Source organism: Anopheles cruzii, chromosome 2 (genome assembly GCF_943734635.1).
Source record: "Anopheles cruzii chromosome 2, idAnoCruzAS_RS32_06, whole genome shotgun sequence".
Taxonomy (NCBI): Eukaryota; Metazoa; Arthropoda; class Insecta; order Diptera; family Culicidae; genus Anopheles; species Anopheles cruzii.
This window is the reverse complement of record NC_069144.1, coordinates 58539206-58564907: the sequence shown is the minus strand read 5'-3', so window position 1 is coordinate 58564907 and position 25702 is coordinate 58539206. Positions and strand designations below refer to the sequence as shown.

General features: G+C 52.3%; 4 protein-coding genes across 6 annotated transcripts; 1 reads left to right on the top strand and 3 right to left on the bottom strand.

The window, feature by feature from the left end:
* Nucleotides 1–113: 113 nt before the first annotated feature.
* Nucleotides 114–2750, bottom strand: LOC128268057 (small integral membrane protein 14). 3 transcript variants are annotated; one of them, XM_053005060.1, is made up of 5 exons: nt 2604–2750; nt 1422–1646; nt 1286–1331; nt 1062–1210; nt 114–1002 (listed from the first exon to the last, which is right to left on the bottom strand). In XM_053005060.1, the coding sequence occupies exons 2-5, from the start codon at nt 1491–1493 to the stop codon at nt 964–966; spliced, it is 306 nt and encodes a 101-aa protein (XP_052861020.1). In that variant the 5' UTR covers nt 1494–1646; nt 2604–2750; the 3' UTR covers nt 114–963. The 3 variants fall into 3 exon arrangements, with proteins under 3 accessions (XP_052861020.1, XP_052861021.1, XP_052861022.1); XM_053005061.1 differs by lacking the exon at nt 2604–2750 and adding an exon at nt 2324–2488; XM_053005062.1 differs by lacking the exon at nt 2604–2750 and adding an exon at nt 1873–2189.
* A 288-nt stretch (nt 2751–3038) lies between these two features.
* Nucleotides 3039–4563, bottom strand: LOC128268056 (uncharacterized). Its single transcript, XM_053005059.1, has 3 exons — nt 4341–4563; nt 3958–4259; nt 3039–3884 (listed from the first exon to the last, which is right to left on the bottom strand). Exons 1-3 carry the CDS (start codon nt 4438–4440, stop codon nt 3318–3320), a joined length of 969 nt encoding a protein of 322 aa, XP_052861019.1. The 5' UTR covers nt 4441–4563; the 3' UTR covers nt 3039–3317.
* Nucleotides 4564–5791: 1228 nt separating this feature from the next.
* LOC128268055 (sodium-dependent dopamine transporter) lies at nt 5792–21568 on the top strand. The gene is made up of 8 exons (XM_053005057.1): nt 5792–5867; nt 11685–11966; nt 19601–20024; nt 20101–20478; nt 20542–20779; nt 20837–21065; nt 21122–21390; nt 21455–21568. The coding sequence occupies exons 1-8, from the start codon at nt 5792–5794 to the stop codon at nt 21566–21568; spliced, it is 2010 nt and encodes a 669-aa protein (XP_052861017.1).
* A 2618-nt stretch (nt 21569–24186) lies between these two features.
* Nucleotides 24187–25090, bottom strand: LOC128268340 (ras-related protein Rap-2b-like). Its single transcript, XM_053005396.1, has 2 exons — nt 24587–25090; nt 24187–24519 (listed from the first exon to the last, which is right to left on the bottom strand). Exons 1-2 carry the CDS (start codon nt 25088–25090, stop codon nt 24187–24189), a joined length of 837 nt encoding a protein of 278 aa, XP_052861356.1.
* Nucleotides 25091–25702: the final 612 nt, after the last annotated feature.

Genomic DNA, 25702 nt, shown 5'->3' with positions numbered 1-25702 from the left:
TTTGAAACGTTGCTTCTGGGAAGTTCGGTCAAATGGTGATATCAATAAAACTTTTGTTGCATTGAAATAGAGTAAATTTTTTTCGGATAGTGCATCAAAGGAATGGTGAGCTGTTCCGCTATGTACTTGTTTGTTTTTATTTACCCATTGCAGAGTAGAGAACACTAATCTATACTCCTTCTGTAAGGACACAATTAGCTAGACTTCTGCTTTTGTACCGGACTGATTTTTTTACATTATTTTGGAAAAATTCTTATTTTTTTCTCGTAAATACTATCTGTTATTTAGCAGAAATGCAAAAAAAATCAACACAAAGTAAAATATCTTGCCTAGGAGTTCCAACAGTCCACTGAACATCAAACAGAATAAATAGAAATACAAGCGATCGGGGGTTTCCAAATCCAACTTGATCATAAACCTGTAATGTAACAATGTTCTTTACGTGCTAATTGAATAGAGAACTGTCTTTTATAGATTTGGTTGCTCGTAAATCTGAAGAAATTCCATTTTATTGCAAAAGAACGAATAATTAACGGAAAATTGAACCAAGTTATCAAAGAAAATACTTATTGCTACCCGTTGTCGGAATCTTTCAAGCGTTCACGTTTTAGACGGATCTTCAATTTCACCAATTAAACCATTGAATGGAAGCAAACAAAAAGCCGAAATGCGATAGGGAATAGGAACACCAAGGTTCATCTAACAACTTCAAAAAGTAATCATTGCAGAGCGCACGGAAAAGTAGGATCAGTTGGAAGCTAATGGTTCGTTCCAGTAGAATTGATCTGGGTCGATCTGGAGCGTGTTCAACAGTTGCATTATATGGTCAACAGAAGGGAAAAAACGGAAAAAGGCTGTAACACGGCCGATTGGTGGAGTTCGGGAACCACCTCGAGCACTTTTGCCGAATGACGTGATGTTGCGGATTTGAGCGTTTCTATCACGGATGGTTTTTCGATTCTTTCAGGATACTGACGGAGGAGCACCATCGTTGTTGGGACCCTGCGTGACACAGGGATGCATTAGGAACAAAAGCGCATTAAACTGAATCGTGCACTTACATCGTTCGATGGAGGCGGTAATGCTTTGCTGAGATCGTTTCGTCTTCGCAGCGACTGGGGCCGCATCACGTACATGACGGCCATGAAAATCAACGCCACGATGACGAGAAAAAAGTTTGTGCCACCATTGGAACCCGGGAGATTCGAAACTGTTCGGAGTGAGAGCAAGAAACAATACCGTACTCGCCGGGGATCCGAAATTCCAGATGTTCAAATATACTTACGATCCGTGCAATCACTGTCGTTGCAGTACGACTGTCCGTGGCGGAGCTAAAACGGACAAAAGTAACCGCGTCGCATGATTTGCTGTGGTCTGGGAGACATTTACGGAAGCAAAAGCTGGAAAGCAAAAGCACATACCAAAGACAGCAGCCTCCGCATAGCGATTTCATGGCTCCAGAAACATTCGCATGCATCGAATTCATCGGCCATGGTTGTAACGGTTGGCGTGTGTTTTCAAATAAACGTTGCAACAACACTTGAATGTACACAAAAGATGCACAAACGTTATCACGTCGGCGAGCACTGGACTTTGGGACTGGTGTTGGCGTTCACTAGGATTCGCTCCGAAGGACGCTGTAAATCCTAAAACAAGCAAAAGGGACAGAAGCCAACACAGAACCGCTGAATTGAATGTCTGAAAAGCTCTCTGGATAAATTTGCGCCGAAACAGCGCTCCACGGGGGAACGGCTATCTTGCAGTGCAGAGCTTACTAACAACGATCTTGCGCAGCTTACTATGACCAGTCGCTGAAAACGTCCTACTAGTATACCCCCCACTCGCAGCCACTTCTCGAGTGTAAACACTTACGTGGTCTGCTCACATTTGTTACCAGCTGTGCGAACATACACAAACGAACGCGGCACACTATCGCAGATGAAGCGGAGTACCGAGAAGCTTTACTGATTGCGCCACTCGTTCACGTCCCCAGGAATGCGCGAGGAATGAAAATGATTTTGATGGAAAATACGGCCAAATTCGATCGCTGGGAATTGCTTTTAAACCAACCGCGGGTATTGTCACACTAGCATAACGAATGGCCTGGATGGCCGCTAATTGAGGGAACAAAACCGGATTTTACCGCTACTGCGTTCGATGCGAACCCGAATGGACTGTGTGGCAGCTTGGGGAAAATTCGCCAGCAGGCACACCAACGGATGGGCGGGCATTCTTGGTCCCCCCCGTACTGCTTAGGTTTTCGTTCCGTTTCTGACCTTCCGCCACCGTGCAACACCAAATATTTACGTTCCTGGACAGTTACCTTGGGCAGACCGAAGGGCTGGAGTTTTGCTTCGAAATTGTGCAAATGTGGCAATTTTGCCCCCCGCCGCCTATGACATCAAGTGTACGATAGAGACACAATTCGAAACGGGGAGCAGCTGAAGTAAAAAAACCACTACGCGACACACAGCCCAAGGAACACTTGTCAAAACATCAACAAAGCCGCATGCCTGTTGTCTCTTTCACTCTCACGCAACGGCCGTCAACAAAGAAACAGAGCAGCAGTGCCAAGAGCCGAGATGAGATTGATTATTACGCACCGTATCGGAAGTGGATAACAAAAGCGCCGATTTCCGCCGTCGTCACCAAACAGGTACCGGAAAAATCACAGGCAAAGGGATACTAATAAACTATTAAAAACAAGGGCAAACACACACACCCCATCCGAACATCCGAACGGTGATGACACAATTTCCAGCGTTGGCAGTGGTGCCAGCTGTTTACGGTGCCCGGTAGAAAAGTTACGTATCGTCGAACAGTGCGCCCTCTATCCGCCAGCTAACTAGAACTATCCGAAAAAAAATTGTTTTCATGAGCTGAATCTTACGAGATTATTACGAGGTTGAACGAAGAGTTACGGTAAACAATAAACTTATTTCTGTCTGCGGCAGATAGCCCCCCAGTGATGCCACAATGCGGATGAGACAATTCCCGTTTTTATCCCGTGTTTATTTTGGATGATTAATAATGCGTTCGTATTGCATAATCTTAGGCAACAGTAGACAGCCGGAATGAATAGGCCCCAGGGTTTCCCTTGCTCGTCCTACGATAAGATAATAAATGCGAAACTGTGTGCCTTTGTATTGTAAATGTGACGGGGTTCATGAATACATGGACGCCTATTGATTCGAGATTAGATAGCCGCTCGAAACTGGAACATGAAATAAGGAACGTTGTTGCTGAACCCGCGATAGAATCTCCTGTAACATCCGGTCTCTCTGGGGCGAAGCAATAATTCTTTCGACACTCCCTAATCACAGCACAGATTTGCTCTTTTGTGCCTTGTAGGCCTTCACTTCGAGTACGATTTTCTCTAGGCTCGCAAACTCGTCGATGTAGTAATCGGGAACGAGCTCCTGATCGTGCTGTAGGTCCCTCAGGTCTGCCTGTTTCACACCGCCGGTGCCGACTAGCAAAGTTTGAAAGCCGGATAAGCTTCCATACTTGATATCTAGTTCCGGTTGGTCACCGACAAACAACACTCGACGAGCGTCCTCAACCGGATAGAGCCGGCTCATCAATCTGCTCATATCGCGTCCCGGCTTTCCTAGAACGATAGGTTTTCTGTCCGCCTGGTTCTGAAGTGTTTCGATGTACCAGCCGGGACCGATTAGGCGCATACGGGGACTGACTGGAAGCGATTTGTCCATTGCCCCCGCGATAAACCAACAATCGCCGTCATGCTGCAGATAAAGCTGAGCCCGCAGCAACTTGATGTTGTTGCAGTTGTAATCGAAGTCAACAATCACGGCCTTCACCGGTTGCTTGTCGTTGATGATCGGAATTATCTTCGCGATTGCTTCCGGAACTGGATCGTTGGGCTGTACGCAGAAACCGCAAAGAGCGGATCAAATTAAACTCACGAGCAACTCATACTGCCACGTCACTACTTACTCCGTCGATTATATTGAAGCCGGCCTCGCGAAGATCTTTTTTCAAATTGGCGCTCCCTATCACATAACAAAGCGCCTGTCCGAATTTCCTCTCCCGCAGATACTCGATGATAAGTTTGCCCGGATGAATGATGTCGTCATCGGTCACGGTGTAGTCCGTCAGCTTGTCCAGTTTCTTACGATAATCCTCCATCGTACGGACACTATTGTTCGAAACAAACAGAATCTTTTTCTCACTGGTCCGAAGCGCACGTATGGCTTGGTCAACGCCGGAAAATGATTCGCTCAGAAGCCACAGGACGCCTTACGAAAAAGGGTTACTCTTAAAATCACCAACAATATGCTGCGTCATGCCATGGTTTGGCGCTCGAATTCAAAACTTACCATCACAGTCAGTTTGAATTGTGTCGAAGGAATCGAGGAACTGTTCCTTCTTTTCGATTGGTAGCTGAGCCAGGTTCTTAGTAGCTTTGGGCTCAGCCATTGTTAATAAAATAAGAAAGTCCTTTGCAGTGACAAATCCCCTCAATATCAAAGGGTTGGGCCCACTTAACCCTCGTCAAGTTCAATTGCTTTCGATTTATACGACACGACAAAAACACAACACATCCTCACATGCTGACCGCAAATTCTGATTTGAACGGCCTTTTGCGCAAATGTCTTTTGCGTGTAGTAGTCCGATGAAAAAAGTAAGCTCTATGAATGCGTCAAATGTCACGGCACAGGGTGGTCCAAAACCGTACGTTCGCCTTTGTTAATTTGAATCCGTACGTTGGCGAGCTAAAATTATATGTTGTTTTTGCACTTCGTCTATTCGTGCAATGGACAACATTTTCAAACGCACCTTAATGGGTTACATTTTACCACACCACGCAATCCATTCGCTGATATATGCCTGACAAATCCTAGAGAGATGGTTTAAAAATAAAAGATTACTTTAAAAAAAACTGCATCTTTTCTAGAAGAACAATTTGCACAATAATTCGCCATGAAAATTTCAATTAACAACGGGAGAATCTCTCTACCAAGAACGCGAAACACAGCACGGATCTTCAAAGCACGCATTTGAACGAGAGGTCCCCCCCTGCCAACCGGAAGGCATCCTCCATCTTCGGCGCCGCACCCGACAGCGTGTGCCAAATGGGCGGAAAAGCATTTTCCCGACAAATTTCCCGCCATTCGGCCGGGGTTCGGTCCCTGGGCTTTCGGTTGCCACCGGTTGCGCTATAAAAGGACACGGTCGGCCGAAGCTGGCCGCTAGTTGTGTGGCAGTAGGCAGTCAGGACGGAGTCCGGAACCGGAAGTGTCGGCTAGGTTGCCTCCTGAGGTTTGCTGGTGTGCAGTTCTTAACACGGCCATCAGACGGCCAACTAGCCGCTGGTTTGGGTTGTGAAACCGAAGAAAAACATTTTCTATCATTCTGTGCTGTTTTGTGAAATCCGATTTGTCCTTTCCCAGTTATGTGTCACAAAACAGTACTATTAAAGCTTCAAAAAGCGTCCCCCTTATTTCTGGCAAAAGTATAGTGTCTGCCCAATTGTTCCGTTATGCAGAAACCCCCGTCAAATAACTATCAAACGGTGGCTGGTTCTACACTGGGCGCGGTGCAAGAGTGAACCGTATTGTGCTGTGTTTCATGCACACGGCCCCCGCTGGACCATGTTGGAAAACTAAGAAAGGCCATTTCCGGGAGATCGTCACGAGTAACGGCGCACCCTTAAGAAATCCCGCAAATTAAGCGTCGTTACGCGTCGTCAGCCGCTGGGTGGGTCGGATCCGTGGTCCGGTGCGCGAATATCTGTTCAAGACGGTGGGCCAAACAGGTAACCGAGCCTATGTTCGAGCTGGATGATCCACGGGAGAAGCTGAGACTGCTGGAAACGCCAGTGAAGAGCACCGACAAGTCGTCAGGTCAGTACCAGTGCCGCCGGCGGTGCGACGTTGAGTCTGCTTTCTTCTTTTTAAACCTACCGCAACCGAAGTGTATGTGGCCAAATTAGTTGGTTTCCTTCCCACCGGCCACACGGGCAGCACGAAATACAACAATCATTTACCACAAAAGTGCCTGAGTCCATTTCCGCTTCCCGTTGCATTATGTCCACTCGCTGCAGACTTCGTGTACTTAGTGGCTTCGGGTGGCTATCGGAATCGAACAGCCACCAGCAATACCTGACCTGCGACCGTTTCGCTGCAACAGGCAGCTGTAAATACCACTTGTGCAGTTAGTTTAACAAGGTCCCGAGCTATGGGGTGCGGTTTCTGATGATTTCTCGCATTACCGTGGCCCAACGGGAAAGGACGTCAAGGGGGGACGTCGCCTTAATTCTAGAATTGCAATCCGGGCGGTGCTAGGAACCAACCCGGCGGCAGCGGTGCAGCAGGGAAGGAAATGAGCTATAAATCTGTGGTTTTGATTGTTTTCGCTGCTAATCTAGCGAAGCTGCACTGAATTGGCGTGGTTTCCGTGATTCCAGTGGCTCGGGCTCTGATGGAACATTGTTCCAACACGGTTTGCTGGATGGAGAGGAAAGAAAACTACAGTGTCAGGACTCTGTCGGGTTCCAAAGGAAAAAGCGTGCCTCTCGTCTGCCACAAAAACTGTTCCTGCTTCCGCCGTTGTGGTGTGGACGAGCCGGAAATTCCTGCACCGATGGGTGGCTGGAAAATTGAGGAAGCTTAATTGAGCACCCGATTCCGTCGGGTTTATTAAATTAATACATTCGACATGAGCAAACCGCGAGCAAATAAATATATTTCCGGCCCAGGTCTGCGAGCGAATCCCTCAGGGCTTATTTTCGCATAAGGTGCTTTATAATATCGTTCAATTTTAAAACAAGGTTTACGCAATTTTTTGATTTTCATCTTTAACCACCGGACCACGATTCCACTCAACGTGCCACGAAACGTGGTCGGTGATTACCTTTTCGTTTGCGGTTTGTTAAACGTTCATAAGGTGAGCGGTTTGCCATTGTGGTTGTTTAGCGCAAAGGCCAAGGATCACGTTCCGCAACACGTAGTACTGAAAGGGCTAGATTAACAACAAAACTATAACATTGTCTTGAAAGGTTGGGTGTAGTATTTGAGAACGCCGTAGTGTTTAACATTTTTCACAAAAAAATAATTTTGTGTTTAGAAATTAAAGTAAATCCCAACGGAACATGTCATTCGCTTAAGGAGACGTATTGTTTACCGAGTTCCAACATGATTTGAAGAACGCTAGTTACGCCACACGTCAACGCAAGATGGTGGCCCCGTCACGCTCCGATGCTAATGATTGTCGGTCTAGCATCAATCGCAGTCTAATAGTCACCGAATGGCCAAATTTGCTAGGATCAATTGTTTGTCGTTGATTGATTTTTCCTGAAGCCAACACAGCTCGTGTATCCAAGATTGACACCTTAATGGGTGAATGAAAGTGGAAAGCTGGTATGTTTTTCAGAAAACGCTGTGGTTATGTCCTCGTGAAACATACAAAAATAAATCGAATTTAATATAACCAATCATGAATCAATTATAATTTTTTAAATTTACTCTCTCCGTTTCATTCAGTCACGCCTTGGGGATCGTACATATCTTCGTTCGCGGGGGGGGCCGAAAGCATCTCGTTCCATACATATGCTTTCGCTTTCGTTGACCGAATCAGAATCTAACGCGTGTTGGTGGTGGTGGCACACGAGAGCTTCTCAAGGCTCGTCGACGACGGTGGTGGCGGCGGACATGCTCTGCCGGTTAAATTCGATGTTCTTTTCGTTTAGTCGGTTTTAGAGTCGCGCTCAAGCAGGATCGTCAAGCGGACGCTTGGCCCCGAGGGTGCACTCGTTTGAACAAGTGTATTTCTAGCACGGTAATATTGCAAATTGTTATTGGTGGCTGAAAGTGAAGACGTTTTGTGAGTGAGGGAACCTTGAACAGTGCGCCTCAGTGACGTTGGGAACGATCGTAAAACTGAAACATGGTTCGAATCGGAATCGTTAGTTTAACATAAACACCTGTCCAGCCTAATCGTCCCATGTGTTCCCGAGTGAAAAGTAACTGTTTCGCTAGTGCATATTCCAAACGAAGCTTTTAAGCTAAGCGTCATCGTTCAAAACTGGAATAGGCACCAATAGGACCGAAAAAGAACCCTGAATATCGCTAATACTCCAATAGAAGAATAGATAGATAGATTAAAATAGAAAATATTAGAATTCAAAGAACACTCTCTAAGATAACTGAACGTCTAGACGATCGCACCCGTAGGAGAAGTTAATCCACCGTGGAACCGAGATTCGGGAATCGGTGAGGAACTCCTCCTACGCTGTGGCCACCACCGATGCAGTGCCGTCGCACCGAGAACGAACGAAGGACGGTACGGTGCGAGAGAAGTGAAACAGGTTTTCATGTCCATCGAAATCGACTCCAGCTTCGATCCGCCGGCTCCGATTTCCATAAGCGGGCGTCAGCGTGCGCGGTCAGCAGACGTTAGAGAATTCCTGTCGGCTGAGACATTACCGTGTCCAGCTGAAGGGTTGCCCCCCCCGCGAGTGCTCAGGCTGAAGGTCAAGATTGTGGCCCGAAGATCATTTCTTATTCCACCGCGGCGTACTGCTTCGAAATTCATTATTCAGACGATCGAGAATCAAAGCCGAGAGCCGGTCCGCTTAAAGACTCTGGAAAGGATGGATTTTGAAGTTTTTAGTAAAGGAAAGGGAAAAGACAAATTGCGCCCGGGCGATGATCGGTCAGTCGAGACAATTATTCTCCAACTCCGCGGAGAAGTGAAACCGCCAGAAAACTTGTCATTGAATGCGGCAAAAAGCGCGCGCTTCACCTGCAAAGGTCGATCGGAAGTGACGACGAGTAATGAATTAAATCGGCCCAATCGGAACACCCGTGAAGGTTGACGGTTTTTTTAAATACACTCAATTCTATGTGCAATTTAGTGTTTTGCTCCGTTGCACAAGCTCCGACGATAATCGAGTGCCTAGGTGGTCACCTTGTAGTAAAGAGAAGAAAAAAAACATTCGTCAGTATACCGAAGTACGCGACATAGGGATAGTGACTTGACACGGTCGACTGAACCGACGGTACACTTCGGTCGCGAAGATCGAAGATTGTAGGCCGTGAGCCGGCAAACGAGACCAGGTCATTATGTTTGACGGGTCTCGGACGAGCTGGATTTGAGGTAGCGACTGTTCATCGGAACAGCGCAATCGTTTGCCTCGGACAGGTAGCTGCGGCAGTGCAAATAGTAGTAACCCGACGTGAAAGACCTCGCGAGAGACCTCTCCGCGGGACAGATTTGCGTGCCTTGAATTTTGTGGTTTAACGTACGCGCGTACTGAGGGTCTTGCATTGGAGAACGAGTTTTCTAATTGCATCTCAAGTACGCAAAGCGATCGCTGTCCAGTTGGTGTTGCCAACTCGCCACCCGTAGTCGTACTCCGAATCGATTGCTGCAATAAAATGTATCGGCTCGATCGAAGTGAAATATGCAGCGGCGTGTCGCTAAAGGCCGTGTAAAGCTAATTAATTATTAATTTTTTACACGGCACGACAGCATGTGTGTTTAGGATGGAATAATGAACTCGAGGTGTAGGTAAATTATGTGCGCCCGGTTCTTTTGATTTATTCGCTACGCGTCTAGACGCGGGTAATTAGTGTATCAAATTTAATTTGAGGCGCTTTTTTATAACTCTACAGCAGCAAATTGACTTTAATGGGTTGCAAGCGGTACGCCTCTGCTCTGTGCGCAACAAACTCTCCAAGATGCAGACCACTAAGTACCAAGAACCTAGACACTTGTAGCGCAGGTCCGAAAAACGCCTTAGCTGGTCGTGTCCAATCTAGAGCCTCGGCAAAAGGCAAAAAAGTGACGATTAAATAATGACGCGTGCGTGCGTGTTTAGTGAGCGTTTTAATTGAATTTCCGTTTCCGAGCAGCAGCATCAAGTAACGGCCCACTGTGTTTTATACCGTCATCGTGTCAGGAATGTACCTCGCGTAAATCAAACCTTAAACTCGGTCCCGACTGTGATATGCAAAGCAGAGTGTTGGAGTTGGAGCAACAAACCTACCGAAATTATTAACGCATTTCGAGATTAAGAATGGGTCGCAAAAAGGAAAAATCAGGTAATACAGCGTACACGACCACGATTAAATCGGATAAAGATCTCACAAATTTTTGCAAAATGTTCTAACAAAAAATCCCAAAATGATTAAAATTAAACCGGTTTGCGTTCGGATTACCGATTAGCTCTCTCCATAGGAACGGCTTCAATCGGTACCGGAATTACGGTAAAAAATCACACCGGCTCGGGTTTTCCCAATGGGATCGAACAGCTTACTCCCCGACCTCAAGTAGTCGTTGGCCGCGGTTTGTCGCTTCCATATCGACCGAATTCTTTTATCCCCATCGCCAACAACGCCAGCGGCGGAAATGGAAATCACGACCGAAATAGCGAACCGAACGGTGCGCAAGAGAAGGCCTGATTTTCACCGGCCTGTGATCCGGCCAACCCGATGTCGGCTCGCCGATAGAGAAAGAAAGGAGCCGCTGCGTGTCTGTGTGTGCGTGTGCGGTCCGGTTTCCTGGGAACCACTCAGCAGGAGCAGTTCCGGCAGCAGGCACCAAAGCTGATTGGCAAATAGGCCTTTGAAACTGAAACCCCTGGAGCTGCCCTGAACGGCGGTGGCGGAGAACGGTGAAAAGCGAAAGTGCCACACGGCGAGGGAGAGGTTGGAAATCGAATTAGGAGTACTTAACATTTTCCGAACTCCGTCCCGGCCCACCCCGATCGGGGCACGTTACGATGAAAATATTAGGCTCCCGATGCCGATGCGGTTGGTTGGCAGGTTTTGTTCTTTTACGCGTTCTCAGGATGAGTCCTCCTTCTTGTTTTTATCGAGAAGTGACATTTACATTCATGGCATCCAATTCATAATTTTCCCGACCCACCGACAGACCGACACGACGATGATGATGGGACAGAGTACGCCGCGCGGAGCACTAAATCAAATTGTCCCAATCCCAGCGAAATGGTTGGTGACGTCGTCGTCGTCGCTGTCACACCGGCGCTGTATGCGGAAAATCAATTTTCCTGTACGGAGGAAGCAAATTTGGCTCCTATTAGCCCTCGCCTCGCCTGTGAGAAGGTCTTTAATGGAGTGAGATGGAGTGAGATGTGGTGGTCCCCCCCGGTTGCCCTTTACGCGACGAGCTGGTGACGATGACGTGGAGGTGTTATCGATGATGCTGATGATGGTCGTCGTCGTGGGCGCCCCATTGAGTTCCGCTCCAGCAGCAGCCGCCGTAGCAGCAGCACCGGGATAAAACATCAAAAACATTACCAAACACTTTGTCAATTTGGAGGACCAGGACTTCGCCGGGGAAGGACGGACTCTGCAAGTCGAGCACAATCCCACAGCTGACCAACAGCTCTCGAGCGCCCCAGGGTGACCGACGGGATGCCGACGTGGTGGTGGCCCGATGGCTGAGGAGTTCTATTATTAGCATGCTCTTCAAATTTTGAACACTCCATTCCAAGCTGCTCCAAGTGGACCTGGATGTGTCAACAAAACGTACGGAGAGCGCGCGGCGACGTTCGTCAACTGTGTGTGATATGCTTTCGAAAAATTGTTACCAAACCGATTCGGTCCTCAGGGCTACTCGGGGAACCAGAGGGTACTAGCTCCCGGCACCGTAACACAATTAGCTGTCACAATTTCTGCACTTTTTTCTTCCATCAGATTCCATCGACGGGGACGCTTTGAAGGAGCTGAACGGTGGAGCCGAAAACGGGCTCGGCGGTGACGGCGGCGAGGAGACCGTCCTGGCGATGACCACCGTCGGCCAGATCAAGGCGAAGAGCCGGCCGGGTCTGCTGCCCCGCAGCGGCAGCGAGCTGACCGATGGCGAGCAGCGCGAAACCTGGAGCGGCAAGGTGGACTTCCTCCTTTCGGTCATCGGTTTCGCCGTGGATCTGGCCAACGTGTGGCGGTTCCCGTACCTCTGCTACAAAAACGGTGGTGGTAAGTTCCGGAAGCGCGCCATAAAATGTGATGGAAAATCTCATTTCTGCCACCCTGTCGGTGATTGTGTTGTATCGACATCGTTTAATAGCTAATTATCGATGGAAGAATTCAATTTGGACGGAGAACACTGGCGAAGCAGCAGCACTGGCCAAATTAGTGTCTGTGACGAGGGGACGAACTCTCGCGTTGCGTCGTTATCAAACTTTCCCTTCGCATCGGGCTTGGGAAGTACGATGTGTTATAAGGTGGTTAAGGTTTACTTCACGGAACCCATCAACCCAGTGCGACCCAATAACTACAGCACTTAGTTTTTAAACAACAAAAAGTATAATATTTCCGCTACAACTCGTTGATGCTCGCCCGCTAAGGGACCCAACGTGGACAGGTTAATGTTAGGTTTGCGATGTGGGCGTGATTGTGTGACTTTAATGAGCATGAAATTGGATTATCCCATGCCGTACTCGGAATGGAGTCGAGTAAAGTATCTCACGGGTCATGTTTTGGTAGGCACGGTTGTTAGTTAAAGTTTTTCTTCATCAGAGAATTCTTGTAATCTGAAAACTTGGCCTAGTATGAGCACACCACAGGAGATCGTGATCGAGTAAGCAAAAACGTAGATAAGTTCAACCCGGTTCCAGTGTCCCCACTTCTGTCAAGAACGGGTTACTTACCGACCTCCGACGTTAAATCAATATCAAACAAGACGAGATTTAAAAAAAAACCCCAAGCCATAAGAATCAGTGCCGTTCTGGTCACACAAATAACGAGTAACAAGTTGGGAGGCTTAATCCGCTCCTGGGGTGCCCGGGGAAGGCTAGGGACATAAATCATGGCCAAGGAATTGATTCACGATCCGTGTCCACGGCGGTACAAGTGAACGCACTTCGGTGGCCGATTCGATTCCGGGGTGACCTCGGGACGGTCGGTCGGTCGGTCGGTCCGGCCGGCCGGCCGGGGAGTTAACCGACTGCGAACGGTCAAATGGCACTCGAGCGTGGCAAATTTCATCCATCGCCTACAGCAGCAGAACCTTCACACTGGTGCTTGGCCACACACACACACACACACACACGCACACGCAAGGACATTATCAGTGGAATGTATGTGACAACAGCGATTTACTCGACAACCCCGACGGACCGCCGTGTTCCCCACGATAATCCGCCGACCAACACCGGAAGCCACCGGAGGGTGGCGGTTGACAGCGGCGGTGAGGAAACGAACCGGGCACGACGGATCCTGGTTGCTTTTCTTGTGCCTTCCTTCCGGAGGCTTGGCACCGCGTACCGTCCGGCGTCTTGTGAGGATTTTATTCTCACGCCGCTCAGCAGCCCTGAACTCGACGCAACCCCACACGAGAGCGAGAGCTGCGGTGGACATGGAACGGAAATTTCCACTTTCCCTTCGCCCCATTCCTAATCGGTGGGCTCGGTCCTTTCTTCTTTTCCCGGCCCGGCCACTTTAGGAGCCGTGCTAGGCAGCGGGAGGGAGCGAAAAGTTTCACGCTAATGGCGTTGATGTCTTTATTCACAGGAGTCAGTCAGCCGTGAGTCGAAGGAATATCCAGAGGCACACTTTGCCAGGTCCGAGGTCGGCGCTGTGCCGATGAATAAGAACTAAAGACCGTGCCGTGGAGTGTGGAACGCAGCGAGACCGGAATGGACGAGCCCTCAGAAGAAGGTTCTTCGCTGATTCGCGGAGTTGGAGCGTGTCTCGGGGGATTGGACCCCACGGAACGGTGTCAATTGTGGAACATCACCGCCACACCGCGATAAAGGCCACTTCTACATCGTCGGCGGCCGACGGTGTGTGTGTGTGGTTGGAAGAATTATGAGAGCTCTCAAGAAGTCAAATCGTTCATCATACTGGCTCGGATCTGGTGGGGCGCACACTTGTTGCGCGCCTCCGAAGGCATGTCCCGGCAGGAGACGGAAAGAAAATTGTGTAAACTCTTTCCAGCTCTCTTCGGGCTAAGCAACAGGTTGAGATCTGGCAAGTCGATTCGGTGGCGCTTTTAGCGGACGACGCGACGTCTACTTCTTGGTTTTTTTTTGTAGAATCGTTGTCTTTGTGTTTTTTACACTCTATTGAACACTGTTTCAGTAATGGCCGTCACTCTGAGAGAAATGGGAAGCACTAAAGCAACCGGATCGGAACCGACCGACGAGAGTGTTGCGTACGATAATGGGGAAAAAACTGTTCCGGCATCTCGACGGTGGCATTAGCATCAAAATGGATCGGCGTATTTTGCTCGGTGACCTGTGACCGATGTAGATGTTAAATGTCTGGTGGACAAATCAGTGGCCACGGTGAAGGATCGACTTTATAGAATAGCTGTTCGCAGAACCTTTTGATTGACAGGATGGTCGCGATAGTTGAATTAAACTGCGAAGCTGCATCCCAGCCATCTTCGATTGCGAAGAATTGTGACATTTGCCACAGAGGGGAAAATAATTGACTGAAATGCTCTCTTCATTGGCTTTATTATCTCGGAGTCGTGGATTCGCGTCTTCTAAGGTTCTATGGCACACTCGGAGTCATCCGGATCGACGCATTCTTGGGCGGCCTCACTAAACCACAGCCCAGGTCCACACACGGACGGGTAGCCGGTGTCGTTGACACAAACGTAGAACTGGCTGCAGCTGTACGGGCTGGCCACGTACCGACCGTCCGGTTGCCCCTCGCAGACACCCGTCGTCGGCTGGGCCGTGGTCGATGGTTCCCGCGTGCAGTCGACGTTCTCCGGATCGTCGCAGTCCTGCAGGTCCTCGGAGAACCACTGGCCGGGCGGGCAGAACGCGGGTGTTCCCGCCTCGTTGTAGCAGGTGTAGAACAGGGAACAACTGTCCGGACTGGGAACCCGCACCCCATCCTCCAGCCCGTTGCAAATACCGGGTGTCGGCACCGTGGTGACGGTATCCGCACACTCCGCTTCATCGATCGGCACGCACTGGAGCCGATTGCGATCGAACCAGGTGCCGCCGGGACACGCGAGCGAGTAAGGATACGAGTTGACGCACACGTAGTACCGGCTGCAGTCGAGCGGATTCGGAACGTACGTCCCGGCCGGCACGCCATCGCAGATACCCTGAATCGGCGACGGGGTCGTCGTGAGCCCGTTCGGGCACTCGACCTCCAGCGGGCTGGCGCACGTTTGGCGCGACTCATCGAACCACAGCCCCACGGCGCAGCTCTGCGGGAAGCCCACCTGATCGACGCAGATGTAGAACCGATTGCAGAACACCGGATGCAGCACCTGGACGCTGTTGGTCACCCCGTCGCAGATCCCGTCGGTGGGCAGAGGAGGCGGCAAGACACCGTGCGGTTCGCACTGCACGTTGTCCGTGGAGTCGCAGACCTGCCGGCCCAGATCGAACCACTGATCGTTCGGGCAGATCATCGGATAAGGGATGCCGTTCACGCACTGATAGAACCGATAGCAGAAGTCCTCGTCCTCCACGTACGAAAGATCCTCCACACCGACGCACCGATCCCACGGGGTAGGTGCAATCGTTGTGGGGGACATCGGACACTCCACGTTCTCGATCAGGTCACAGATCTGACGGTCTTCGTCGTACCACAGGCCATCCGGGCAGATCTGTGCCCAGCCGACCTGATCCACGCACAGGTAGTACTGATTACAGAAATTCCAATTCCGCGTGAACTGTCCATTCGGAACGCCGATGCAGATGCCGGGTGTGGCCACCGGTGGTTCCCCTTGTCCCGGGCGCAAAAAGCACTGCACGTTCGAAGGCACGTCACACACCTGGCGCTCCTGGTCAAACCACAGCCCCGCGCGGCAAATCATCGGGTAAGGGACCGCGTCCTTACATTGGAAGTATCGGTAACAGTAGAACTCGTTGCGCAGTAGTCCCCCTTCCGGGACGCCGTCACAAACCTCGAACGGATCCGGTGTTGTGACGATCGGCACAAGCGGACAGTAGACTTGGCCCGGCCGTCCACACCGCTGGTACTGGGCATCGAACCATAGGCCCTCGGGGCACAGCAACGAGTAGCCGACCTGGTCCACGCAGATGTAGTACTGATTACAGGCGCGCGGGTTCAGCGTCATCTCGCCGTTCGGCACGTCATTACAGATGCCGGGTGTGGCGGGCACGGTCGGCGGGGCCGGATTCACGACGCACCGTACGTTCACCTGCTCGTCGCACACCTGGCGCTCCTCGTCGAACCACAGCTCACCGGCGCAGATCAGCGGATACGGCCTTCCGTCCACGCACTGGAAATACCGATAGCAGTAATACTCGTTCCGCACGAAGCTATAGTTCGGTGCGGTATCGCACTGACCCCACGGGTGCGGTGCCAGGGTTGTGGTCGTCGGTGGTCCCAAGTCACAGGTCGTCTCCGCGACCGGGAGACAGGTCTGCCGCGCCTCATCGAACCACATGGCAAACGGACAGACCACCGGGAACCCGATCTGGTTCTCGCACACGTAGAACTGGTTGCAGGTGAACGGATTGGGCACCTGGACCCGGTTGGCCACCCCGTTACAGATACCGGCCGTCGGGGGCGGTCGTGTCGGTGGCTCACTGATCACGCAGATGACGTCCTCCTGCGGTCGGCACTGTTGCAACCGATCATCGAACCACTGCTCGTTCGGGCAGACCATCGGGAAGGGCGAACCATTGACGCACTTGTGATACCGGAAGCAGTAGCTATCATCCCGGACGTACGCATTGTTCGGAATGCCGGAACAACGAGCGTACGGGCTCGGTGTGGTCGACGGACGCTCCGGTGCCAGCCCGCACTCGATCGTGCCCGCTTCGGAGCACGTCTGGCGCTCCACATCGAACCACAGCCCGAGCGGACACACCAAACGCCAGCCGGTCTCGTGGATGCAGATGTAGTACTGATTGCAGTACTGTGGATTCGCTTCCAGCTGCCCATCCTCAGCGCCGATGCAGATACCGACCGTGGCCGGGGGCCGTACGATCGGAGGCGGCGTTACCTCGCACTGCACGTATCCCTGCTCGTCGCACACTTGGCGCTCGGGGTCAAAGATCAGTTCACCCTCGCAGATCATCGGGTACGGCGTGCCATCGATGCACTGGAAGTAACGGTAGCAGTAGTTCGGATGGCGCACGTAGCCATACCCTTCGACACCGTCGCACATCGCCCACGGATCCTCCGGCGGTGGGGTCACCCCATGCGGACAGTCCACCAGCAGGGGTGACACGCAGGACTGCGTGTCCTCGCTGAACCACAAGCCTGTCGGGCAGATCACCGGGATGCCGACCTGGTTCGAGCAGATGTAGTACTGATTGCAGAAACGCGGATGCAACACGAGCCGCTCCTCGTACACTTCGTTACAGATCCCGGGCGTTGGCACTATCGGCGGAGGCGGACCGTCGGCCACCTCACACTCGACCGTGGTGTAATCGGCACACCGCTGGAGCCCCTCATCGAACCATTGGTCCTGCGGACAGATCAGCGGGAACGGGTAGCCATTCCGGCACTGGTGATATTCGTAGCAGAAGTAGTCGTCCCGCACGAACCGCAGGTTCTCCACATCGTTGCAGCGGTTTTCCGGGCGAGGCGGTGGCAACGGTGGCCCCAAGGCACAATCGGTAGCCCCAGGCATGGAGCACGTTTGGCGGTCCGCATCGAACCAGAGATTTAGTGGACAATACTTCGACCAGCCGATCTCGTTGATGCACACGTAGTACTTGTTGCAGGAGGTCGGATTCGCCCGGAGCACGTTGTTGGGCGTCTCGTTGCAGATGCCCGGGGTCGGCGGGGTGGGCAGTGACGGCTGCAGATCGCACTGCACATTCTCCGGCACATCACATACGTCCCGCTCGGCATCAAACCAAAGCTCCTCGGGACACACCATCGGGTAGGGGAACCCGTTCACGCACTGATAATACCGATAGCAGGCGTACTCGCTGCGCACCAGCCCAAAGTCGGGCTCGTCGCGGCACCGGGCAGCACCGGGGCGTCCATGCGGACAGCTGATGTCGGCCGGATCGCCACAGATTTGCCGCGACTCGTCAAACCACAGGCCCGTCGGGCACATCACCGGGAAGCCGATTTGGCCGACGCACAGGTAGTACTCGTTACAGAACAGTGGGTGCAGCACGAGCCGATTGTCCGGGGCATCGTTACAGATCCCGGGCGTTGGTGTAACCGTCGGTGGGCGATCCTCCAGCTCGCACTCCACAATCGCCGGATCGTCGCACAGCTGGCGGCCCTCATCGAACCATTGATCGTCCGGACAACGCAACGGATACGGATTGCCATCGATGCACTGGTAGAACCGGTAGCAGTAGAACGGATCGCGGACGAACGAGAAATCGTCCGCCTCCGCACAGGCCTCCGTCTGCTGGGCACGGACCTGGGCCGCCACGGCCAGGATAACGATCGTCCAGAGAACTGTAACACAGCAAGGCGGTGTGAGTTCACCAAGGGGGGGGTGTCCGACCGGAAGACTTACCTTTCGTCCCCATCTTGCTGTATTGCTTGCCGGAACACAGCTTACTGAAGTCACCGGTCCACGGTCCTGGCCTTAAATACTGACCACCTTATCGGTCGCGAGCGAGAGCTGACGATTGCAATTTTGGACAGCAGGCCGCTATCTACCTCACGTGCTACCATCCTTTCTGAGGACCATCCGACCCGCGTCCTTGAGACGGTGCACTCCCGGGCGCTCCATTAACCGTTAATAAAGCAACCTGGCCCTGGTAGCAACCTGAGCGCGGCCAGGAAGTAAAACGCTCCATTCGCTTACGTAAGAAGCCCAATCGATCGACGAAACGAGTGACCAATCGGCCACAATAAATCGATACCGCCGGATGCACCCCCGAAAGGGGTTATCACTGGTATCAGGGACACCGCGAAGAGATGGATTTATGTGGCCGGGGGCCCATTCTTGGAGCGACGAGAAGCGACTGGACCACTATCTTTATGGCGGGATCGGGTGGGTTACGTTCAAAGGAACGATGGACCGCTGCTTAGGTAAGAGAGATACCGAGATAACGGGGCCCACCGGAATTGGGTGACCGGTTTCCGTGTGATGCATCCAGCGCCCCACGTTCTCGGGTGTGGTGGTGCATGATTCTTCAAAAGTAGTGCCATTTTTACGGCAGTTGGCCAAGCGGCCGCAGTGGACCATAATCTCGCTCGCTTGGGTTGGCCTAGGTTACGGCATTGGCGCCCTTTTTATCCTTTTCATAAATCGTCCTCTCCGGGGCCGAAAGACATTTTCTATCGGCTCGCGCCTTCGTCCCTGGGGAGGATAGAGCACAGCAATGATGACATTAAGCCCCTGTTATTAACTCCCTCCTCGGTACACACCGCACGGCTCTCCGGCAAGACGTGGACGCAATATTGCGATAGGATTGTCCCCTTTCCGTCGAGTGTCCTGGGCCCGGGACCGTTCTTGTGCTTTCTTCGCAAGCACGCGCTTTTCGTCGTCGTCGAATCCTTCTCGCCGTCGGATTAAGTCAATAAAAAGAAAGGAAATAATAATGCTATTAGGCGCTAGCATCGTAGAGTATCATCTCGCGTCCGCACGGCCCCCAGTAGTAAGTGGAGGCCCCCACGAGACGGTAGATTTATGCAATTTTCCACGTTTACTGACCGGGCCCGTGATTGTGCTCTCTTTGCCTCCCTAGGTGCGTTCCTTGTTCCGTACGGCATCATGCTGCTGGTCGGAGGTATCCCACTGTTCTACATGGAGCTGGCGCTCGGGCAGTTCATCCGGAAGGGTGCCATTACCTGCTGGGGCCGGGTGGTGCCGCTCTTCAAGGGCATCGGGTACGCGGTCGTGCTGATAGCGTTCTACGTCGATTTCTACTACAACGTCATCATCGCCTGGTCGCTGCGGTTCTTCTTCGCCTCCTTCACCGACAGCCTCCCCTGGACCCACTGCTCCAACCCGTGGAACACGGCCGAGTGCAAACCGTTCGGTTTCAGCAACAGTTCGGCGGCGGCGGCTGCGGCCACCAACAACACCGCCACTCTGCTGGCCAACGCTTCCGTCACGGCGGCCGCCGTCAACGAGTCCAAGTTTGCCTCGGCCGCCTCGGAGTACTTCAAGTAGGGGACGCCTTCTGCCATGCCGAAAAGTGACGTTTCTAATTCGAGGATTCCTTTCTTTCATCGCACGTCAAAGTCGCTACATCCTGGAGCTGGACAAGAGCGAGGGTATCCACGATCTGGGCGCCATCAAGTGGGACATGGCGCTGTGCCTGCTGGCGGTGTACCTCATCTGCTACTTCTCGCTCTGGAAGGGCATCAGCACCTCGGGGAAGGTGGTCTGGTTCACGGCGCTCTTCCCGTACGCCGTCCTGCTGATCCTGCTTGTGCGCGGCATTACGTTGCCCGGGTCGGCCGAAGGCATCCTGTACTACCTGCGGCCCAACTTTGACGTCATCTACAACGCGGAGGTTTGGGTGGATGCCGCCACGCAAGTATTCTTCTCACTCGGGCCCGGCTTCGGCGTGCTGCTGGCTTACGCTTCCTACAACAAGTATCACAACAACGTTTACAAGTGAGTGGCGGGAGGTGCGTTGTGGCCTCGCGGTGTCCCCCTAACGGGTGCCTTCTTCCGCAGGGACGCTCTGCTGACCAGTCTGATCAACTCGGCCACCAGCTTCGTGGCCGGCTTCGTGATCTTCTCCGTGCTGGGCTACATGGCGCACGCGAGCGGCCAAAGCATCCAGGATGTGGCGACCGAAGGGCCGGGCCTGGTGTTTGTCGTGTACCCGGCCGCGATCGCCACCATGCCGGGGAGCATCTTTTGGGCGCTCATCTTCTTCATGATGCTGCTGACCCTCGGCCTGGACAGCTCGGTATGATCGCCCTGTCGTTCTGTGGTTTGTGACACTAAAGCCTTCCTCGTTCCGTAGTTTGGTGGCTCGGAGGCGATCATCACGGCGCTGAGCGACGAGTTTCCCAAGATTGGTCGCAACCGGGAGATTTTCGTGGCGTGCCTGTTTTCGCTGTATTTTGTCGTCGGTTTGGCGAGCTGCACGCAGGGTGGTTTCTACTTCTTCCAGCTGCTCGATCGCTACGCGGCCGGCTACTCGATCCTGATAGCGGTGCTCTTCGAATCGATCGCGGTGTCGTGGATCTACGGTAAGAATGGTCGAGCATTAGAAGCGAATACTACTCACCACTTACGTCCTCCGCAGGCACCGAACGGTTCTGCAACGACATCAAGGACATGATTGGCTTTGCGCCCGGCATCTACTGGCGCGTGTGCTGGAAGTTTGTGGCCCCGCTGTTTCTGCTGTTCATCATCATCTACGGACTGATCGGCCACGAACCGCTCAGCTACGAGGACTACATCTATCCCGGGTGGGCCAACGTGCTCGGATGGTGCATAGCGGGCTCGTCCATGATCATGATACCGCTGATGGCGTGCTACAAGCTGCTCGTCACTCCGGGCAGCTTCCGGCAGGTGGGTTTCTCTGCTGGGCTGAATGTTTAATCTAACACCGTTAACACCTCGATCTCGGTTTTAGCGTATGAAAATTCTCACCACACCCTGGCGCGATCAGCAGATGGCCGTGAACGGCGTGACGACCGAACCGGCCCAAGTCCGCCTAACGCATTCCGACGAGGGCGAGGAAGTTTGAGTGAGCTCTCGATTCCGATCGCCGCGGTTCACGATTTACTTTGTGTAAGCAACACCTTTTGCCCCCTTTTTGGCCGTCGTTCCTTCCCTATAACCGCGCTTTAAGGAAGTTTGTTTTAACACCAAGCCCATATTCTGTTGACGCATCGTTAGGACGTAAGTGTTACAAACGTTGACAGAGATCCGGCGATTTCTGGTAGCATCCACATTCCACAGGCGGTCGGTTGCGGTGGTGATGGTTGCTGGCCGACACACGGCCGGCCACGCAGCCTTATCAGCAGCCTGTGCGCCCCCCCTTTCTTATCGTTAGTATATCTCACGAGTGAACACACACACACCCACTTAAATGCTGTATAGGATAATATGACGGTAGATAAGGAATCCCGTACGAGGAGCATAAAAAAGGCTGGCTGACCTGGGACGGGACATGTGTCCGAGTCCACACATCTGTACATATTAGAGCCAGCCACAGCAGCGACGGAGGCGGAGACGATCGGCGGTCGATCGCTGAACGAAGCGATTTTCATTGTTGTGTTTAAGTTTGCCCTTAGCTACAATTATGGACAGGAAACCACGAGAAAGAAGCGGACACATAGTTTCAATTTACACACGCGTTACACAAGCAATAGCAAATTAATAGTTGAAAGTATACGACATGGTGCGTTGATTGGTTTAGTAGAGTTTAGCAGAGAGAGAGTCGACTGAATGGCGGGTTGGCGAGCGTCTCGCAACAACCGGAACCGGGAGTCGGAGTCAGGAAATTCACGTTCGCCGCGAACTCTTCATCATTTTCGTTTATCGACTACTGACTAGATCCTTGTCCCCGTGTTAGGGTGGCCGTTTCACAGTCAGCCAGCGTTGGCGAGATGAGCTTTCCCTCACAGCCATAAAGCTCATCTCGCCGACGGAGTGAAACAGTTTTCCCGCTTTTCCCGAGCCCACTTTGATTTCAAACGAATCCTTCGCACGACGCAGCAAGCGAGTCGAAGCTTACACGAAAGAAGCTTTCAAAGCTCCTGCTTCTGCTCGTTACAATAAGGAGTAACGCGCGTTACGGTGCCCGGCCAGGACATCGCTGCGTGAGTACATGTTAGAAGTTACAGTAGTAACCCTACCGGGAGAGATGCTTTTCGCGATGGATAGCTTTAACGGTATATTAAGCTTCATCACAACACACACAAAGTCAGATAGAGAGTACACTTAGTGGTTGGCGGCCAACCCGGTTCAGTAGTATCGGCCGTTAGGGCAGAGGAAAAAAAATATAAAAAGAAACACCAATAACTTGCGCCCCCGGCGCGTGAACCGTGGAAAGGTGGATGGTTCCGGCACGACAGTGGTACCGAGCTCGGTTGCAGTTGTGTCCCACCAGACACAGCCATTGGCGGGACGCGCTGTCCGTCGGCTCCGCCACACACTCCGGACGTCGCTCTGACTTGGATCCATCCATCCACCCAGCCACGTAGCCAGGGGGCGCAACAAACAGCAATGTGTTCCCCAGTTTTTGTGTGGGACAACCTCCGGAGTCCTGGAATCCCGGGTGCCAAATCAGTCACAACGAAGCGAGCGTGCGCGCTCTAGAGCATGAAACATAATCGAAACCCGCGGACATAGAGCGCTGCGGGGTTAATCTTTTTCTTTCCCCTTGCGATGAGTGAAAACAGTATTAGTGAGTGAGGGAACTACTCGCAGTAGGCGTCTCTCGTCTCGAACGAACGTTTGTCGGAGCATATAAGCCACATCTCTCTTTGATTGCAGTGCACTTTGATTTGATTTATAATAAAGTTTTGATTTGACAGTTGAACCTTCGGCCGGTCGCCGCGTTTGGGGCATCCGAAAACTGCGACGCCACGCGCCGGCCTAAGAGGGAAACCGCAAGACGCGCGAAAAGTTGTATAAGAATCATATATTTAGGTATAACGTTCATAACGTCGAGCGCTGCTTTGGTTTAGTTGTATAGTTTTTTTAGCATAAAAGTGTCAAACGCGATCCATCGCGCAAAAAGTCCTGCAGCTGAGTACCAGTTCTATCATGGCTTCAAACCTACGCCTTATGTTAGTATCAGTTCATGCAATGGAAACCGCTCTTCAATCTCAAACCCCTGCCTGGCCCCTGTCTCACATCAACACAGTACTACCGTAAACTGCTGCATTAGGGTACATTTAAGGAATTCATCGTGCACACAATCGGAAGTCCTAAGTGGTACACCTAAACCACACTAAACATGCAGCGTGACCCATCTGCCCGCTGCTGCTACTGCTGCTGCTGGTCGACTATTTAGCAAAGTGGCACATGCATATAAAAACCCAAAATCACCTTGCTCTTCCTTGCTACAGTACAAACAACAACAATTGGCCTATCCAAAAAGCGACTCCACAGGGATCTCGTGTAGAGCGCGCTATAAACATGTAAATTCGTCCAAACGGAAGCCTACCCAATACCCAAGCCCAATATTGCACTCTTTCCGTGCTCGCGTTCTACAGTATGATGCCAAAAGACGTGCCCAACAATGTAACGGTGAAACCGAGCCACTCCCGTAAATGTCCCTGTCGATGTCTGAATCTTTGGTGCGAAGCGTTGTCGCCTCCTCGTTGTCGGTTTGTTGCCGGTTTGCTTAGCTGCTCACTGGACGGAGCACGAGTGCCGCTTCAGGTAGTAGCGGGCGGTGTTGGAGCGGGCCGGATTCGAGCCGCCGGTGTAGCTGGGCAGTGACTTCCGGCGACGCCGCACGGCCGGGCTCAGGTTGTACTCGATGTTCGCCTGGCGAAGCAGCTGCTTGAAGACCGTCAGGATGCCCTCGTTGTTCTTGGCCGAACACTCGGCGTACCCGCAGCCCCACTCGAGGAGGGCCCGCGAGCGAGCCACCTTGAACGGCACCTGCCGTTGCTCTTCCGGCACGTCCGCCTTGTTGCCGACGATCACGATCGGTACACGGGAACCGCGCACGGAAATGATCTACAAAGAAATCGTGGAAAATTCGTGAGTTGATGCCCGTTAGGCCACGGAATTCGACGGAACCAACCTGTTCGCGCAACCGTTCGACCTCGTTCCAGGTCTCCTCGTCGTCTACGGCGTACACCAGGATGAACGCGCCGCTCGTGTTGATCGAAAGGGCCCGCATGGCCGGAAACTGGTACGAGCCGGAGGTGTCGAGGATGTCCAGCGTCAGGCTGGATCCGTCCGGCAGCTCGTACTCGCCGCGGTGCATCTCCTCGATGGTTTGCTTGTAGCGCGACAGATACTTCTCGTACAGGAACTGCGAGATGATGGACGACTTGCCGACGCGGGCCGCACCCATCATCGTGACCCGGTGGCGCTCCTTCTTGACCGTCGCCGTCGCCGTGGAGGTTGCCGGCGGTGAGGACGGGCCGGTGAGTCCGTCGTACCGGAAGATATCATCATCCTCGCCGGTGCAAGCCGCAGATGCGGAGGCCGTCGCCGATGGCGGACCGCCGCCGGTGGCTCCCTTCGAGGAGCGACTCAGCACGAGAGACGGGATCCGTAGCCGATGGCACGTTCCCGGCATCGCATCAAGGAGCGCAATTATGGCGGTGTCGGTGCGCCACGCAGGTGCGCACACTGTCGGTGAAAGAAGGGCCCGAGACGGCGAGCTGGAAACAGGAGCAAAGCTGAAAGCTGGAACAGAACAGAACAGAACAGATCCCATCAGTGCCTGGGGTTGTACATTTACGCAGGAACCTTCCCGCCCCAAAACCTGGACAAACCGCGAGCTGTCGAGCTGTGGAATTAAAAAAAAGGGTACATAAGGGTGTCCTTAAATACAGGTCTTTCCCAAAGACCCTAGTAGGCTCCGAAAAAAAGGGATTCCATAGAAATATGCTATCTACGCGGCACAACGTAGTGCTGTGCCATTGTCCTGCGGATGACTAACCGGAACATCTTTGTGCCTTCGTCTATGTCCCGTCTTATAAGTGATGCCTTTTTCGGGAGGGGTTTCACCGGACCGTGGCGCATCGATCACCATATCGTCTGGCGACGTAACGCGGCCCATTCATCGCTTCGGTTTCGCTCCATCGAAGCAGCCTCTTTCCCAGACCACAAACAAGATGGCGAAAGGTATTCATCAAGGGAAGCGTGTCGGTTATCGACGTCGTCAGCATTGCCGAAAGAATTGAAA

Coding starts and splice junctions, on each gene's coding strand:
- LOC128268057 (XM_053005060.1), bottom strand. CDS start 1,493: ATGGCCGATGAATTCGATGCATGCGAATGTTTCTGGAGCCATGAAATC. Junction 1,332..1,421: donor TGCGGAGGCTGCTGTCTTTG/GTATGTGCTTTT, acceptor TGTCCGTTTTAG/CTCCGCCACGGACAGTCGTA. Junction 1,211..1,285: donor CGACAGTGATTGCACGGATC/GTAAGTATATTT, acceptor CACTCCGAACAG/TTTCGAATCTCCCGGGTTCC.
- LOC128268056 (XM_053005059.1), bottom strand. CDS start 4,440: ATGGCTGAGCCCAAAGCTACTAAGAACCTGGCTCAGCTACCAATCGAA. Junction 4,260..4,340: donor AATTCAAACTGACTGTGATG/GTAAGTTTTGAA, acceptor CTTTTTCGTAAG/GCGTCCTGTGGCTTCTGAGC. Junction 3,885..3,957: donor GCTTCAATATAATCGACGGA/GTAAGTAGTGAC, acceptor TTCTGCGTACAG/CCCAACGATCCAGTTCCGGA.
- LOC128268055 (XM_053005057.1), top strand. CDS start 5,792: ATGTTCGAGCTGGATGATCCACGGGAGAAGCTGAGACTGCTGGAAACG. Junction 20,025..20,100: donor GCCGCCTCGGAGTACTTCAA/GTAGGGGACGCC, acceptor CGCACGTCAAAG/TCGCTACATCCTGGAGCTGG. Junction 21,391..21,454: donor CTCCGGGCAGCTTCCGGCAG/GTGGGTTTCTCT, acceptor TCTCGGTTTTAG/CGTATGAAAATTCTCACCAC.
- LOC128268340 (XM_053005396.1), bottom strand. CDS start 25,090: ATGCCGGGAACGTGCCATCGGCTACGGATCCCGTCTCTCGTGCTGAGT. Junction 24,520..24,586: donor TCGAACGGTTGCGCGAACAG/GTTGGTTCCGTC, acceptor ATTTCTTTGTAG/ATCATTTCCGTGCGCGGTTC.